The 16,315-nt window shown below is 46.4% G+C and overlaps 1 protein-coding gene across 2 annotated transcripts in view; it reads left to right on the top strand.

Moving 5' to 3' along the window:
* Positions 1-946: 946 nt before the first annotated feature.
* Prps2 (phosphoribosyl pyrophosphate synthetase 2) overlaps positions 947-16,315 on the top strand; it is a 38,007-nt gene continuing 22,638 nt past the window's right edge. The window contains exons 1-2 of one of the 2 annotated variants that reach the window (XM_050121039.1): positions 947-1,255; positions 10,020-10,203. In XM_050121039.1, coding sequence (XP_049976996.1) covers positions 1,134-1,255; positions 10,020-10,203 — 306 coding nt within the window. In that variant the 5' untranslated portion in view covers positions 947-1,133. Of the gene's footprint in view, positions 1,256-10,019; positions 10,213-16,315 lie in introns of both variants that reach the window. The other variant, XM_050121038.1, reaches the window with a different exon arrangement.

Here is a 16,315-nt window from a genome sequence, read left to right as displayed (position 1 = left end):
TATCTGACAAGTTTAATCTGTCTCTGAAGGCTTTTTTTTTTTTTAAAGTCACTAGGATCACCAGTGCCCCTACTCCTCCACGAGCTCAGGCTAAATCTCTTTACTGATATTTCGCTTGTGCACATTGTTTGGCTCCGATACCGGATTAACTTCCTCAGAAAAGCAGAGGTATCCTGGAGGAGGCAGGCTCAAGAGAATCAAAGAGAAGGTGCTGTGAAGGGAGCCAGGGGACCAGCCTATCTACATAAAAGTGGTGACTGCGAGCCCATTGAGTAGAGTCAATGGGCTTAGGGCTCAAATGGTGGCTCACATCAATGGCTCCTTTAAGGAGCATCACACCTGATTTATCAAGAACTAGACGCAAAAATTTCCAGGCTTTGTGGACCAGGAGGCAAAAGAAAAAGGCATTTATATAACAAGGAAGGAAACGAGTTTTCAGCTATTATTGAAAAATCGAAAACAAAATATACCTATCTAAATCAATGAGAGAAAGGAATTCTTGCTGGTGGGAAAACCTTTCTGCAAGTCAAGCTTCAGAGGTAGTGTATACCATCACAGAAAGTGAAACACGCTTCATTCTTGGGTGCAAATGCAGAGCCGCTCTGTGGGTCTCTCCCACATGGACACTGGATGCATCACCCCTGGGTTCTGAGTTTCCGGGTTGAAAGGTGGCTTTTGATGTGAGGCACCCCATGGTCCCTTCCTGCAGTCGCTGGCTCTATGTGCCCACTTCGTCTGGTTCATTGACCTCTTCACTTAGAGGCAAGTCAGAGAGGTCAGGTGCGAAGCATCGACCTCCTCGACGGAGCAACCGCACCTAGGTGATTCTGGACCACCCAGAGCTTCACAACCTACTGCCCAGCCAGCTTGGGCAGAAGCCGCTTCCCAGCACCCTCCAGTGACTAGTCCGTTGCTCCTCCCCTCGCTCTGGTTCCTCCCCCAGCTCCTCCCCTCCCCTAGGTCCCGCCGCGTTTTCCCGCTCCACCAGCAGCCGTGGGCACCGCAGCAGCAACAGCGGCAGCGGCAAGTAGCAGCCACAGGGGCAGCGGCAGTAGCAGGGGCAGCAGCAGTAGCAGTCTGTGTCGCTGTTGCTTTCTCCTTCACAGAGCGCCCCTCACCCCCGGAGCGTCACCATGCCCAACATCGTGCTCTTCAGCGGGAGCTCTCACCAGGACCTGTCGCAGCGTGTGGCCGATCGCCTGGGCCTGGAGCTGGGCAAGGTGGTCACCAAGAAGTTCAGCAACCAGGAGACCAGGTGGGAGTCACACCAGGGCTGAGGCAGGAGCCGACGCATGCCCGGGGCACCTCCGAGGGCGCTGTACTCTCCCTTCCGGGGCGGGACGGCAGCAACGCGGCTTCAGTGCCACCGCGTCTGCGCCCAGGGAGAAAGAAGTCCAGCCAGGGAGCCCCCCCCTTCCACCCCCTCACACACACCCCGCCACCCTGGAGTCTTTGCACGCTGTTGTCCCTCTAGTGGCCAGACCTCCAGCACCCGGACTTTGGCGACCAGTCGTCCCCTAGGCACCCCAGGCCCCTCTTTTGCGCCGCCTAGCCTGGTATTCTCAGTCCGGAAGGGCTACATCGGTGCAGTCACAGAGCGTCTGAGAGTGGGCGCAGCGTGTGGGCATCACATCAGTGCCGGGAATGGTGGGGGCAGGGAGACATCTGTGGATCTGCCCGCCCCAGTTTCCGAGTCTCTGCCAGACGGCACCCCAGACTAGAGCGTGGTCGAAAAGGTTCTGCACAGGTCCCGGGCACTGGGTTTACCTGGGGAACTTTCGAACGCTTCTTCCAGCGGCTGGCAATCATAGTGCTGCCAGCTGCTCAGATGACTCTTCCGAGTAGCCTAGGTGTTGAGCCGTCTTATCCAGAAGGGTGGGTTTGTGTGGGAGTTGGAAAGAGCCTGAGAACATAGGACGCACGTGTTGGGCGTCCTTTAACTCTGCTGCAACGAATGTTGCGAACTAATAGGTTCTTTGTGTTTATGGACACCTCAGCTGCGCACAGCCGCAAGACCCCAGTCTGGCAAAAATTACACCCCTTTCTCACGTGAGCAAGAGGTGGTCACCAGTATTCAGTGCAATCAGGCAGACGTAGCCCTCCTCCGAAGTTGAACTGGGGGCTCCTTTCCCACTTGCCCGAGGCCAATTTCTTTTCCTCCTTCTGTTTAGTTCAGTTAACCAACTATACAGTGACAGATAACCCGTTGTACATTTGGCAACGTTGCATTTCATCCAACAAGTTTACAGAAAAAAACATATAGAGAAAGACCATTCTCCGTATTTACAAAAATTAACTTGAAATGGATCGTAGACAGAAATCTCAAATCTAGAACTTTCAAATTTCCAGAAGAAAGCAGAAAATCTTGACGACTTTGAGTCAATCGAGAATTTGTGAAGTTAGGGGCATTTTTTCCCCCCTTTTGTTGTTTTATTTTGGTTTTCTGAGACAGGATTTGTCTGTGGTATGTAGGATTGTATTGAATTGTGTAGCCCTGGCAGGCCTCAAACTCACAGGAGAACCCCCCCACACACACACACCTCCCAAGTATTAGAATTACAAGTATATGTGGTATATCTGTATCACCAAACCCAGCTAAGAGTTGGATGAATATCGATGACAAAGATTATTTCTCTAAAGGCTCTATGCATCCCATGTGACCTTTTCCAGGTGGTAAACTCCATTTACATCTTTTGCATGAGAATAGGAGAAACACTGGGTGGCAAGTGGTGTTGCTGTGTAGACGATTCAGCCTAAGAATGCCCCTTTGGGCTTGAGGTTGTAGCTCAGTTGGTAGAGTTGCTTGCCAAGTATGCATGAAGCCCTGGATCTGGTTCCCTGTACCACATCAAAACAGGATGTGGTAGCATACACTACAATCCCAGCACTTGGGTGGAAGAAGCAAGAGAAGCGGGAATTCAAGAGCATCCTTGGCTACCTAGGAGATTTGAGACCTGCTTAGCTAAATATAAAGCAATGCCTTTTTAAAGAAAAAAAAAAGGCCACTTTGCCTTTTTGTTAGTTGGTTGTTTTTCAGTACTGTGGATGGATCCCAGGTCCTTGTGGATGCTGGGCAAGAAGACAACTGCTGAACTACATCCACAGCTGCCTTTGTAGAGTTTAATATCTGAAGGGTTCTCTAGGACTTTGGTGAATTGAGCTAGGTTTGAATATTGCAGGATTTTCTCAGTCCCTTCCAAGTTTCAGCAGCTCTGGGAACTCTAATAGAATAAGAGTCTTTGTTCAGAAGGTGTTGTCATGTAAATAGTGGAGACATTTCTGGGCTGAGTGGGTTTTGAATGTAAGTAAAGCAACTCTTCCTTATTTTCCCAGGGCAGCACTATCCTTTGCTGCAGAGCATAGCTAATCTAGATGAATTCATTGCTGGGTTAGTATTGGATTTCTACTACAAGTCCTATATGGGCTGTTGGGTGAAACTCACTGGGATCTTCAAGAGTAATTATTCATACATTTATTTGAAATAGAAAGCAGACTTGTTTTTATTTAGTTTGGGTCCTCTTTTACCCATGTTTGACCATTAGAAATCGTAAAATGTTCAAGACTCCTCAGGCCCGTGTTATGTTTCTTGTGTTTTGCTAATTGGGTTGGGAGTTTGTTTTGTTTGCTTTTCCTTCCTTTGAGTCAGGGTCTCATGTAGTCTAGCCTGTTCCAAAGCTCACTGTGTCACTAAGTCTAGCCCTGAAATCATGATCCTCCTGCCTTCACCTCCCCAGTGCTGGGAGTGCCAACACGCACAGCATCTAGCTACAGCTCACATTTCTGTCGGCTCGAAGAGTTTGCAGAGCTAGTGTGCTAACTTTTCCTGTGCGCTACATGGGGACAGAGGTTGATTTTTACACATAGTCCTCAAATCGGCTGTTCCTGTTTGGCTGTAGAAATGAGAAAGCCAAGAGCAGAAACAAGAAAAAGTGGATTCAGTTTATGTAAGGTCCTGTTTCCTCAGTGTCTCTTGTGTAGTGAAGAGAAGTCCGGATGCGGCACCCTAGCCCTCAGCGCCTTGGTTCCTAGTTTTCTCAACTGCTAGTTCATGAGACAGGCATGCTTCCACTTTTACCTTCTCCAAATTCTTTCCATTTTTCAGGGAGCAGTATATTCCAGCTTCTCTTCTCACCCCAGTGAACCCTCCATAACGTGCAGGGCACTGTTCATAATGGCATCCCAGTCTCTTGTAGGGTTTTACCCTGGTTAATTTACTACCGTACCCAGGAACCCAGTATTCTGGTGACTGCCATTTGCCAGGTCACCCAGAACTCGATGGCTTTAAACAATCTGTTTATGGGGCTCCCAGTCCCAAAATGTGTATAGGTCAGAGCAAGGAAGGTTTATTTCTGTTTCTACTGTTGTCAGCTCCAGACCCAGTTTTGAAGATAGCTCACTCATGTGGCTGATAAGTTTGGCTAGCTTTCGCCTGGATGCTTGGCTAAGAACCACTTCACAGGGCTGCTTGGGTTGCCTTCTAGCATAGAAGCAGTTTTCCAAGAAGGAGTGTTTCAAAAGACAGGAAGTAGTTGAGTACTAGTCTGTTAAGGCCTGAGCTTAGAAGCTGGCATATCATCACTTCTAGAACTTTGTATTGGTCAAAACCCTCAGGGAAGAGATCGAGAGTCTAGGGAAGAGACTTAGATCCTATGCCACAATAGAGATAAGTGTTATCAAATATGCAGCCATCTTTTACGTTGCCCTAGCCCCTCAGCATTGCTTCAGTCTTCTTGTCTGAGGGTCTCTGGCCCTTGAGCTGATCCACGCAGCCCCTTAAAGACCTACACCACAGATTGCGGTGGGGATGTCTCCTTTGTAAGGAGAAGCAGAACTGACTTGGAAGAAATGTTACCATGGTGTTTCCTGTGCTCCCCTGGACTGCTAGTCATAGGAGGATTGCAGTTCCTTGGTGAGGAAAGGCAGGCCAAAGAATGTGATCTTGTGGGGATAAGCAGTCATAAGATCAGGAGTTGGGAAACGTTCCATAAAGAGCCCGATCGTAAATATTTTAGGCATTGCCGGCCACATGCTGTCCCTGTTACTGCTGCATTACAAATCTATATCTATACACTACAAGTGCCGCATAGGTCAGCAGGGGCTGCCTTTCCTCCCGAAGCTTCATGGAGAACTCTGTTCCCTTGCCTTTTCCAGCTTTCTGGTCTTTTTAGCTTACAGACCATCTCAGGTAGCCTAGGCTAGCCTTGAACTCTAAGTATGGCTGATGATAACCTTGGACTTCAGATCTTCCTGTCTCCACCTGCCAAGTATCAGAACCACAGGTGGGTGTCACCATACCTGGTTGTTCCCTACTGATAGGGATCAAACTCAAAACTTCCTGCATATTGGACAAGCTGGAGTCCCAGTCCCATTTTCCATTTTGTAGGTCCCTCCCAGCCCTAGGATCTTGAGAGCTTCAGCAATAGGGGATCTCTGATTTGCGGTAGTCATCACATCCCTTCCTACTCTTTTTTTTTTTTTTGCCTTCCTCTTCCAATCTGAAGGTCAGCTGTGGTCCCATGGGACAAATTTAAATGGTTGTGTCTGACCATCCTGTTTTACGATCCTGTTGATTGGCAGGCTTGATTCCATCTGAATGTATACATCCCCCTTGCCATATAGTGTAACATATTCAAAGGATTAGGGTATAGATGGGGGGTATTCATTACTGGGACTACCACACCATTCTTATTGGGTGGGGGAGGGCTATACAAAACGAGGAAGTGTGCTGTATTTTGTCAGCCCTGAACTATGCAATACTTGCTTTCCAAATTAAGTCAGCCCAATACTTGATGTAATTGTGCTATGTAAGTTATTTGTACGTATGTGCACATGAACGCTACGACACACGTAGACGTCAGAGGACAACTCGGGAATCAGCTCTCTCCTTGCATGCACTTGTAGAAGTAGGATTTTTCTCCTTCCTCAATGCTATGTTCGCCAAGCTTTTGGGTGTTTCTGCCCTGCTGCAGGCTTCAGACTAGCTGACTCCCAAACTCTAGGCTGTTTGTCCTGCCCAAGCCTCGTACCCCTATTGTAGGAGTTCTGGGGTTGCAGATACATGCCCAATTAAATTATCCTTATACTTGATGTAATTGTGTGACTCCAATCGTTGGAACATCCAGCTTCTTATGTGGATTCCAGGGACTGAACACAGGTTCTCAGGCTTGTGCAGCATCTGCTTTTATCTGCTAAGCCACCTCGTTAGCCCAAGCATTGTATTCATTCTTTAGCACTCAAAATAAGGAGATAGATTTCAGTTTCTTTCTGTTCCTTTCATCCTGGATTTACAGTGTACTGTCAACATCCATAACAGAGCCTTATGCAGGAGTGGGATCGAATATTAAAACCCATTTTCAGAGCCCAGCATGGTGGCACATGCCTGTAATTTTTTTTTTTTTTACTGCTACGTGTTCTTTATTCCTTTGCACCAAAAAAAGTAGCAAGAAGGAGAAGGGGTGATCTCCATGAGGTTTTTCATTTTTTTTTGAAAAGACTTTGGTTTTTATTATTTTTTTAAAATTTATTTATTTATTAAAAATTTCCACCTCCTCCCATTTCCCTCCCACTCCTCCTACTCCCCCCACTCCCCCTCCCTCTCCAGTCCTAAGAGCAGTCAGGGTGCCCTGCCCTGTGGGAGGTCCAAGACCCTCTCCCCCTCCGTCCAGGTCTAGGGAGGTGAGCATCCAAACAGACTAGGCTCCCAAAAAGCCAGTACATGCGGTAGAATCAAAACCCAGTGCCGTTATCATTGGCTTCTCAGTCAGCCCCCATTGTCAGCCACATTCGTTTGATCACATGCTCGTTCAGTCCCAGTCCAGCTGGCTTTGGTGAGCTCCCATTAAATCAGGCACACTGTCTCAGTGGGTGGACCAATCCCTCGCAGTCCTGACTTCCTTGCTTATCTTCTCCCTCCTTCTGCTCTTCATCTGGACCTTAGTAGCTCAGTCCGGTGCTCCAATGTGGGTCTCTGTCTCTATCTCCATTCTTCGCCGGATAAAGGTTCTATGGTGATAAGCAAGATATTCATCAGTATGGCTATGGGAGAAGGCCAGTTCAGGTATCCTCTCCTCTGCTGCCCAAGGACCTAGCTGGGGACATCTCCTTGGACACCTGGGAACCCCTCTAGAGCCAAGTCTCTTGCCAACCCTAAAATGGCTCCCTTAATTAAGATATCTTCTGCCCTGCCCCCCTATCCACCCTTCCTCCATCTCAACCATCCCCTTCCCCCAAGCTCTCCCCAATCCTCCCTTTCTCCCTTCTCTCTCCTTTCTCCTCATCTCCCCTTCCTCCCACCCCACCCCCATGCTCCCAACTTTTGCCCGGCGATCTTGTCTACTTCCAATTTCCAGGAGGATAAATATATGTTTTTCTTTGGGTTCACCTTCTTATTTAGCTGTAATTCTTTGACTAAGAAGATGGAGGCAAAAGGAAGAGGAGTTCAAAGTCTGGCTGGGACGTCTGGCCATCACACCGGATTCTGATGATGGTTTTTTAAGTAGCTGTATTCAGTTTTCTCTATTCACTTTCTAGCATGGGGGGATGGGCCCCCAGGGTTTCCTGTTTGTTTATGCTAATGCCCTCCCACTGAGCTCCATTCATAGCCCCTGGTTTCTGCCTCTTGTCTCAAGCTAAGTTACCTAGAAGCAAAATTCACCTGATGTCCATAGTGTCCTGAATATAGCAAAGCTCCCAGCTCAGGGGGTTGCCATTTTAAAATGAGAGTTCTATCAGCGCCGATCTGATTCTTTGTTGACTGATACTCTGTGAAGGATGTGCCAGAGTGATGTTTTCTTCTCTGTGCAGCAGTCATATAACATGAATGGGCTGACATTCCAATGCTAAATACCCCAGATTCTCTAACTTCACGTACAGATATTTTTAGACACATGATTTTCAAAATATTGGCTACTCCTAAGTCTCTAAGAGCTACAGGATGACAGCTAGCAAAACAAGGAAGTATACCGTAAAGGGATACAGAAAATTACCGATGGAGTGCAACGAAGAGGTGGCGAGAATCCCTATGGCAGCTGGGCCATCCATGTCAGCCAGCTGTGGGGAGGATATGGGCAGAATGGGAAAGTGGAGATGGACTTGAAGACCAGCACCAGGAGACTGCAATTATTCATGGGGTGTGGGGGGTGGGATGTTTATGTGTAGTAAATAGAAAAGTCACCAGAGAAAGGCTAAGAGAAAAGACGCAAACAAACACACACACGTCGAAGCTTGTGCGTGAAAGAAAAATACAAATGTTGGTTTTAGTTTACTTCACAGCTCAGCTCTGATCATCATGGAGAGTTCAAATGTAGCAGGCAATCTTTAGCTTGAATACTGATCTGTATTGCCGTGATGATGAGGTCGGAAGCATCCATCCGTGCCGTGGAGCAGAGAGGAAGAGATAGATGTTAAGCCCTCGTCTTCCATAGTGAGAAGTTTCCTGATGGACGCCTCAGGAAAAATCAACTCAAGTCTCGCATGGTAGCTGGAGAATTGAAAATAAATCTCTCTCTAAAAAGCCATCAAAGATTGAAATTGGTTGTCTCCAGGCTGCTGAGAGAGAGAGAGAGAGAGAGAGAGAGAGAGAGAGAGAGAGAGAGAGAGAGCCTGGAACTCAGGAATCCTCTTATCTCAGCCTCCTGAGTACTGAGATTACAGGCTGAACTAGCACACTTTGATCATGATTTGATTGTGTGTATGTGGTATGTATACATGCTTCTTTGGTCATGTACATTTAGAGGCCAGAGGTCAGTACCAGATGTCTTCCTCCATCCATCTCTGCTTTACTTTTTGAGACAGGACTCTCACTCAACCTGGAGCTCATTTATTCAGCTGGCTGGCTGGTCAGCCAACGAGTTCCAGGGATCTGCTGTCTCTGCTCTCCCAGAGCTGGGGTTAAGGAGGCCATTGCACCTGGCCTTTTTTTTTTTTTAAAGGTTGGTTTGGGGGAGCCAAACTCAGGCCCTCTATGCATTTGCTGGAAGACACATTACCAAATGAGTCATCTCCCCAGCTCCCGTGATTTGAATTTTTAAGACAATATCCATGCTTAACTTTAATAACAGAAGAATTACCACAAGGAATTAACAGAGAAGGCCTAGAACTTAGAAAGGTTCTTTGTACGGTCAGCTCTTGACTGGCCTAATAGGAACTTAGCTCTCACAGGGATTCCCACACCATTCTTTCATAAGAATGGCCTGTTGTGTGTGAACTATTAATGGCCAGAAAACAATGTGGCTTACACTGAGCTCCCACCCGCCCGTTGCAAAGCTAGCATTTTGGTATGCACTAGGCAGTGGGTGACTACACTGTTCAGCTTCCAATACAAAGCCTGGGCCCTAAGTCTCTGTGTCTACCCTAGTAGGTAACACTTGCCACTTGTCACAGCTCGCTACTGGACACTTTGAGGCGGGCTTCTGTGACTCTCCTCGGGGAGAATGCCTGTAAGTTCCCACCGAGATTCCCTGGTGTACTTTTCCCTTTGCTGATTTTGTCCTGTGTTCAAGCCATCTCATAAGTCACAGGCAGGATTGTGACTCTGTGCTGAGCCCCATGATTGGACCTGCTGGATTGCTGAAGTTGGAGGTGGTCTCAGGGAGTCATAGAGACCTTGATATTACCCAATGCTGCGATGGCTGATTGTTAATTGTCAACTTGACAGAACCTAGGGTCACCTGGGAGATGGGCCTGTGAGCCAGCCTGTGGGAAATTATGTAAATAGTGTTCGTGGATGCAGAAAGGCCCATCCACTGTGTGTAGCCCCATTCCCCAGACTGGACCCCAGACTCTGTGAGTGAGAAGGGAGCTGAAAAAACAACCTAAGTTCATAGTCTCTGCTTTCCAACCGAGAGTGCAATGTGCACAGCTGCTTTGAGGTCCCACCGCTTTAACTCCCCAGCCATTATGGGATGTACCTTGAAATGTGAGTCGAAATAAGTGCCCCCCACACACATTAAGTCACTTCTCTAGAGTGTTTTTAAACAACAACAGGCAAAGAAAACTAAGATGGCGTTGTTCTTTTGTAGCGTTGAGATTGGCGAAAGTGTGAGAGGGGAAGATGTCTATATCATCCAGAGTGGCTGCGGGGAAATTAACGACAACCTGATGGAGCTGCTCATCATGATCAACGCGTGCAAGATTGCATCCTCATCCAGGGTAACTGCTGTGATACCCTGCTTCCCGTATGCCCGGCAAGATAAAAAGGACAAGGTAGGCGAGGTGTGTCTTGCCCTAGAAACCTGCTGTGCTCACCACCGTTTCCTTACCCATTAGTAGAGGCTCTGTAAGTTTGCAGAAGTTGGAGAAAATACAGTTGTTCTTAGGCTTTATGAAACATGAGAAAAGTTGGAATTGAAGCAAACATTGAAGGAGCTTCTCTTGGTTGGTTAGGGTCACTATCATAAATTACCAGGAGCTGGGAAGATTTACAGAACAGGCAATTATTCTTTAGTTCATAGACCAGATGTCTGAGGTCAAAGGATGTCAGTGCCATGCTTATTCTAGGGGAGAATCCTTCCTGACTCTTCCAAGTCCCCAGACACTCAGGCTTCTCTTGGCCCATGGCCCCGTTGTTTCAATCTCTGCCTTTGTCTTCAAGACACTTCTCTCTAGATGTGACACTGTCACTAAATTTAAGACCATCCTTATTCAGGGTGATCGCATCTCATGATCCTTCACTAATTCCATTTGCAGAGATGCTACTTCCAAGAGGCATTAGTAGGTTCTGGGGATCAGGACGTGGACCTATCCTTTTGAGGTCTCCATTCAATTCTTCATAATTTCTTCCAGCTTCCTCTAAGACCCTAGAGAAAAATCTTCCCTGCCTTGCCCAGCTCCTAGGGGCTTCAGGTATCCCTTCATTGTGGCTACACTCTTTCAGTCTCTGCTTCTGTCTTCTATGATATGGCTTCTTAAGTTCTGTGTCTCCATTTCTGATGTGGGATTCCCCTCTGTATGCTATGAATACCATTGGTTAATAAAGAAATTGTCTTAGGTCTGTGATAGGGTAGAGTAGAGCTAGGTGGGGAAAACTAAACTGAATGCTGGAAGAAAGGAGGCGGAGTCAGAGAGAAGCCATGTACCCGCTGGAACCAGATGGAACTTTACCCAGTAAGCCACAGCCATGTGGCAATACACAGATTACTAGAAATGGGTTAAATTAAAATATAAGAATTAGCCAGAAATATGCTTAAGCTATTGGCCAAACAGACTTACAAATACTATGTTTTCTGAGTAATTATTTTGGAGCTGAGCAGCTGGAAACTAACAACACACTTACAACACACTTCTATCCTATATTAGGACACTATAATCGGATTTGGGGCCACTGTTATCCAAAATGATCACATCTCCATATCTTTACATAATAGCACCTTTCTACAGTGAGATCCCATTCCAGACTTGTAGGCAGGTTTGAATTTGGGATGACAGCATTCACTTTACAACAGTGATGACTTGAAGCTCTTGTTTCAAAAAAGCACTCAAGATTCCCCTAGATTTGAAAAGCAAAATAACCTGTATAAACATGAGTTCATGTCCTAAGATCTCCTTGAATTTTAATCCCAGCATCTTCAGGACCAGTTTCCAGAGTATGTGCCGAACCCAGCCAGTCACTCAGGGTTTCACTAAATTGTGACATGAAGAATTCCACGCAGCACTCAAGATACGATGTACTGTATATGGATAGAAAGAGTCAGCCAGTTTCTTCTATAAAGGGCTGATTTTTATTGCACCTCCCCAACTGTGTATCTCACGAACAGAGCTAGAGGACCATATATAACTGGCAGGTATGGGGGGGAGGAGGAGGATGGACAGACGTGGCAGGGTAGGTTCAAGGTGACAGTGGTCACTGTGGCATGCGTGCGTTTGTGAACCTGTAAAACAAATCAGAATCCACATTTATTTTTGGACACATCTGACTCTCTATTTTCATTTCCCCCTACTCAGTTAAACTTAAGAGCTCACAAGCAGTGGCAAACATGTAGCAGGTTAGGTTCGGTCTACAAGCCACACTGCATTAGGGTACTGCGGAACTTTACACTGACTTTTATGTTACTGAGGCTAAAGGATTTATGCTGAGTGACTTATAAAATAGAGGGGTTTATTTAGCAGGGCTGGAAAAGCCAAACTCGACTCTAGCATTGCGCCAGGTGTTCACAATATGGGAGAGAAAGGAGCTAACCATGTGTAGAAGGGATATGTGTGAGCAAGGAAGGAGAGAGTGGGAATGGACCAGCTTCTTTCTTTTCATAACACACTCTTGGAGGAAGTTGCTCACTGAGATGGTTAATTTTATTTGTCAACGTGACACAGCCTAGAATCACCTGAGAGAAGAAAAACCTCATGAGGGATTGGCTTGGTCGGGTTCCGTTCTGGGCTTGTCTTTGTGAATTATCGGGAATTCATGTTGGAAGACCCAAGGAGAAAATGGGCAACACCAGCCCTCTGGCTTGGATTCTGGCTTGAATAAAAGAAATGTGAGCTGAGGATAAGCGTTTATGCATTCATTCTCTCTGTTCCCGACTGTGGATGTGACTAGCTGCCTGAAGTCCCTGCCCCCTCGTGTTTCCCAAGATGATGAGCTGTATCCTAGAATCAGGAGGCAATTCAACCCCTTTTTCTTTAAGTTCTCTTTGTTTTATTACAGCAACCGAAATGAAACGGATTGGCAAGGGGTTTGCTGGTATGATTAATTTGAATCAAGTGTATTTCCTGTAGGTTTTATATTTTGTTTTTCACACAGAAGATAAAAATTACATTGTATCTTCTGTAAATTGTTTTCCTTGCAGGTGGCCTGTCAGCTTGGGGGGAAAGGGGTGGCATTTGTTGGAACTGCAGATTCTTTTTTAAGGAACACAAATATTGGGACACATTTGGTGGTGGTAACATTTTCTAAAGTCATATTTGCTCATTTCTTTTCTTGTTTTTCTTCCCAATTTTTGATAGATAAACTAGCTCTGCCCCTTGCATTGCAAGAAATCTGTTGGTCTTTTGGTCTCTGTCCCCTGACAGATGGCATCCGCTGTGCCTACAAAAAGAACTCGGTGGGTTTCTCAAAACACCAGTGACTTTATTTGTTATGTTTTTATTACATTTAGTGTGGGGGGTGGGGGTCTTTGAGTATTTGGGTACACCTGTGAAGGCTTTGTTTGTCTTTTCCAGCATGTGAGTACCAGGCATCAAACGAACATATGTCATCAGGTTTAGTGACGAGCACCCTTACCAACCAAATCATCTCACCCCACCTTCTCCCACCCCACCTTCTCCCACCCCTAGTGGCTTTGTTTCTCAGAACTGCATTGTGTGACCACCTAGCTACCGGTTTCCCTGCTGTTAGATGTTTAGATATGTTTTCCATATGGGACCCTTTTTGAACATGTGTCCCATGCCTTTCCAAACCTAGCGGCAAATAAGACCCTCTTATTTACCTAAGCAGTAAATAAGAGGGGAGGATATGATGACATTTGAGAGACACTGGGTGCCGCTCGGGAAACTGACACTTTCTGGTAGGGAAGCAACCAGAGCGGTGTTGTATTTTTTAGCACCCCTGCAACAGATTACTGCAAACGGGAATGGCTTTAGAAAGCAGCAGTGTCTTCTCTTCTAACTCTGAAGCTCAACAGTCCCAAACCAGGCACCAACATCACAGCTGCGCCGATGAGTAGTACGTGCAGTCGTTGATGGATGGTGAGAGCATTTCTTGGGCTTAGTTACGCTTTGGCATAGTGTAGGTTTCCTATCATTGATCGCTTCCAGCAGGACACTCTAGAGTAGGGCTTCTCAACCTTCCTAATGCTGTGACCCTTTAATACAGCTCCTCACGTTGTGGTGACCCCCTAACCATAAAATTATTTTCGTTGCTGCTTCGTAACTGTCATGTTGCTACAGTTATAAATCATAATATAGATATCTGATATGCAGGATGGTCTTAGTGACCCCTGTGAAAGGGTCATGTGGCCCCAGGGAGTCGGGACCCACAGGTTGAGGACCACTGCTCCAGGGATTTAAATGTCCACCCAAGGATGATTTTGCTGGAAAGAAGTATCCACTCCTAGCACTGTTCTCAGCAAGTCTGATACATGGCCACTCTTGTATAGCTATGTAAGCTAAAGGGACCTGTAAGGAGGCCAGGACCCGTGGACTGTTCTGGAGCCATGGCTTCTTTTACTTTTAATCTTACTGTGTTAGTGTGTATGTGTGTCTTTGTGTGTGTCTGTGTGTGTATGTGCATGGATGTGCCCCATGCCACACATGTGGCGGTCAGAGGGCACCTTGGTGGAGTCTGTTTTCTCCTTCCACCTTTATGTGGGTCCCGCTCAGGCTCGCAGAGCAAGCTCCTTCATCCACTGAGCTCCCTGGCTGGACCCTCCATCCATGACTTCAGATGGGTCTGTGTAGTCAGTATGACCCAAACGACAGTGAGGAAACTCATTCTCCCATTCGGTTTTATCGGTCAACCCGCCATTCAAGCTGTACCCCTGGCATTCCGGAAAGTTCTCACAATTCACTTCTTCCCTTGAGCCATGCAGCCTAGCTTGGTGGTGGGAAGCTGCTGGATGATGGCAATGAAGATGTAGTAGGAAAAATAAGAAACGACTAGAACCTAGTACTGTATTTCATTTCTTAGCCTACTGTAGCCGTTTCCCAGTGTCTAGGAACCGTGAGGACACCAACCATGATTTGGGATGGAGGAAGGTACTTCTATTTTTTTTTCTTCACTTAAGGGGGCAGAAAGCCAGGTGGTGTTTGAATATCGCAGAAAGCCATATGCTACACTTAATCTCTGGCCCGAAACAGAACATTCTTGTTGGCTATGGGAGGAGCTCTGGGCAGCCCTCCCAGGCCACCTATTGTTTTTTTCTCTTCCTTTGGGACTGCATTGCCCATAGCCTCTAACGGCACAGAGAAATTCTGTGTAATTGCTTCTACCAAGAAGTACCTGCTGGAAATGCCCAGAAAAATCTTGGGGTTTTAAACCATCTTCCAAACTTGTTTCATGTGTTTTGACCTTTCGTCCTGTGTATGTGGAGCAGTTTATTTAGCTTTCATTTCTAAGTACCAGAACCTAAGGGCAGCTTCTCGCAGGAAAGAAACTGTTTCAGAAATGACCACTTAAGACAATGGAATATTCACACAGGAAAACGGCGATGATGTCATAGTCATTGTCAAAGGCATGACGTAAGTCCTGGACTTGCAGTTTAGCAGTGAACCAGCTCAGCTTTGAATGCCAACACTAGCTTTCCCTTTCTGAAGGTCACTTACACTCTGCAACTTCGGGCCCTCACCTGTATGCCAAGGACCGTCTTAGCTACTATGGATGAAGATTCTGGCCTATCGTACACAAGCGGACGAGCTTTCTGAAAAAACCCAAGTGTTGAGATTCAGGGCTGTGTTGCGATTCGAATGGTTGTTGTGACAGCTCAACTTCTATTTTAGTGCAGAAACTGACATAGCCAATATGCAAATAAATGGGTGTGACTGTGTTCCAAGGTACTTTATGTATGCCCGGTAAAGTCTGGATTTTATGTCACATTCAAATGCTACAAAACCTTATTTTCGACTGTTTTCCAGTGCTTTTCTAAGTGTGGAGACCATCCCTAGCCCCAACCAAGGCAGCAGGCAAGTTTAGCCTGTGAGCTGACGTTTGCTGGCTCTTGGAGGAGACACTCAGTAATTACTGGTTTTCTGCCCTTGAGAGAACAGCAGGTTGTAAGCCGGGCAGGGGATAATTACTTCTGAGAGAGTAAAGGGCTGTCAACTTGGATTTTTTTCTTCTTTTTTTTTTCCGAATAATTTGTAAGGTCATCTTCATATTTCAATGATAAAGTGATCGACACAAGTCTCTGGGATCTTGGAGTCTGCATACATGTGTGTGTTAGTGTTTGGGGGAACACCTATGTGCGTGAGTCCTGTATACATCTGTGTACATGAAGAAAAGCACAAGCTCAGACGTCATTCTTCTGCTGTTCAGTGCTGTCTATCTTTGGGGGTTTGTTTGTTTTTGTTTTGATGAGGTTTCTCAGCGGCCTAAAACTTGCCAGGTAGGCTAGGGCGGCCAGTGAGTCGCAGGGTATATGTCAGTCCCCACCTCCCCAGCACAGGGATTGGAACCACTTGTCACCACACCAAAGCATTTTGATGTGGACCCTGGGGCTTGAACTCATATACTCACATTTGCAAGGTAAGCGCTTTCCTTACCTGCTCTTTAAATACCGCACTGATTTTTTTCTCTCTGTAGACTTGTAATGGCCTAAATAAGAATGGCCCCTGTAGGCTCTTAGGTTCCAATGCTTGGTCTGCACTTGGTGGAACTGTTGGGAAA

This window comes from Alexandromys fortis, unplaced genomic scaffold (assembly GCF_014885135.2).
Source record: "Alexandromys fortis isolate MF-2015 unplaced genomic scaffold, M_Fortis_MF-2015_v1.1 scaffold_192, whole genome shotgun sequence".
NCBI lineage: Eukaryota > Metazoa > Chordata > Mammalia > Rodentia > Cricetidae > Alexandromys > Alexandromys fortis.
This window is presented reverse-complemented; position numbering and strand designations above follow the sequence as displayed.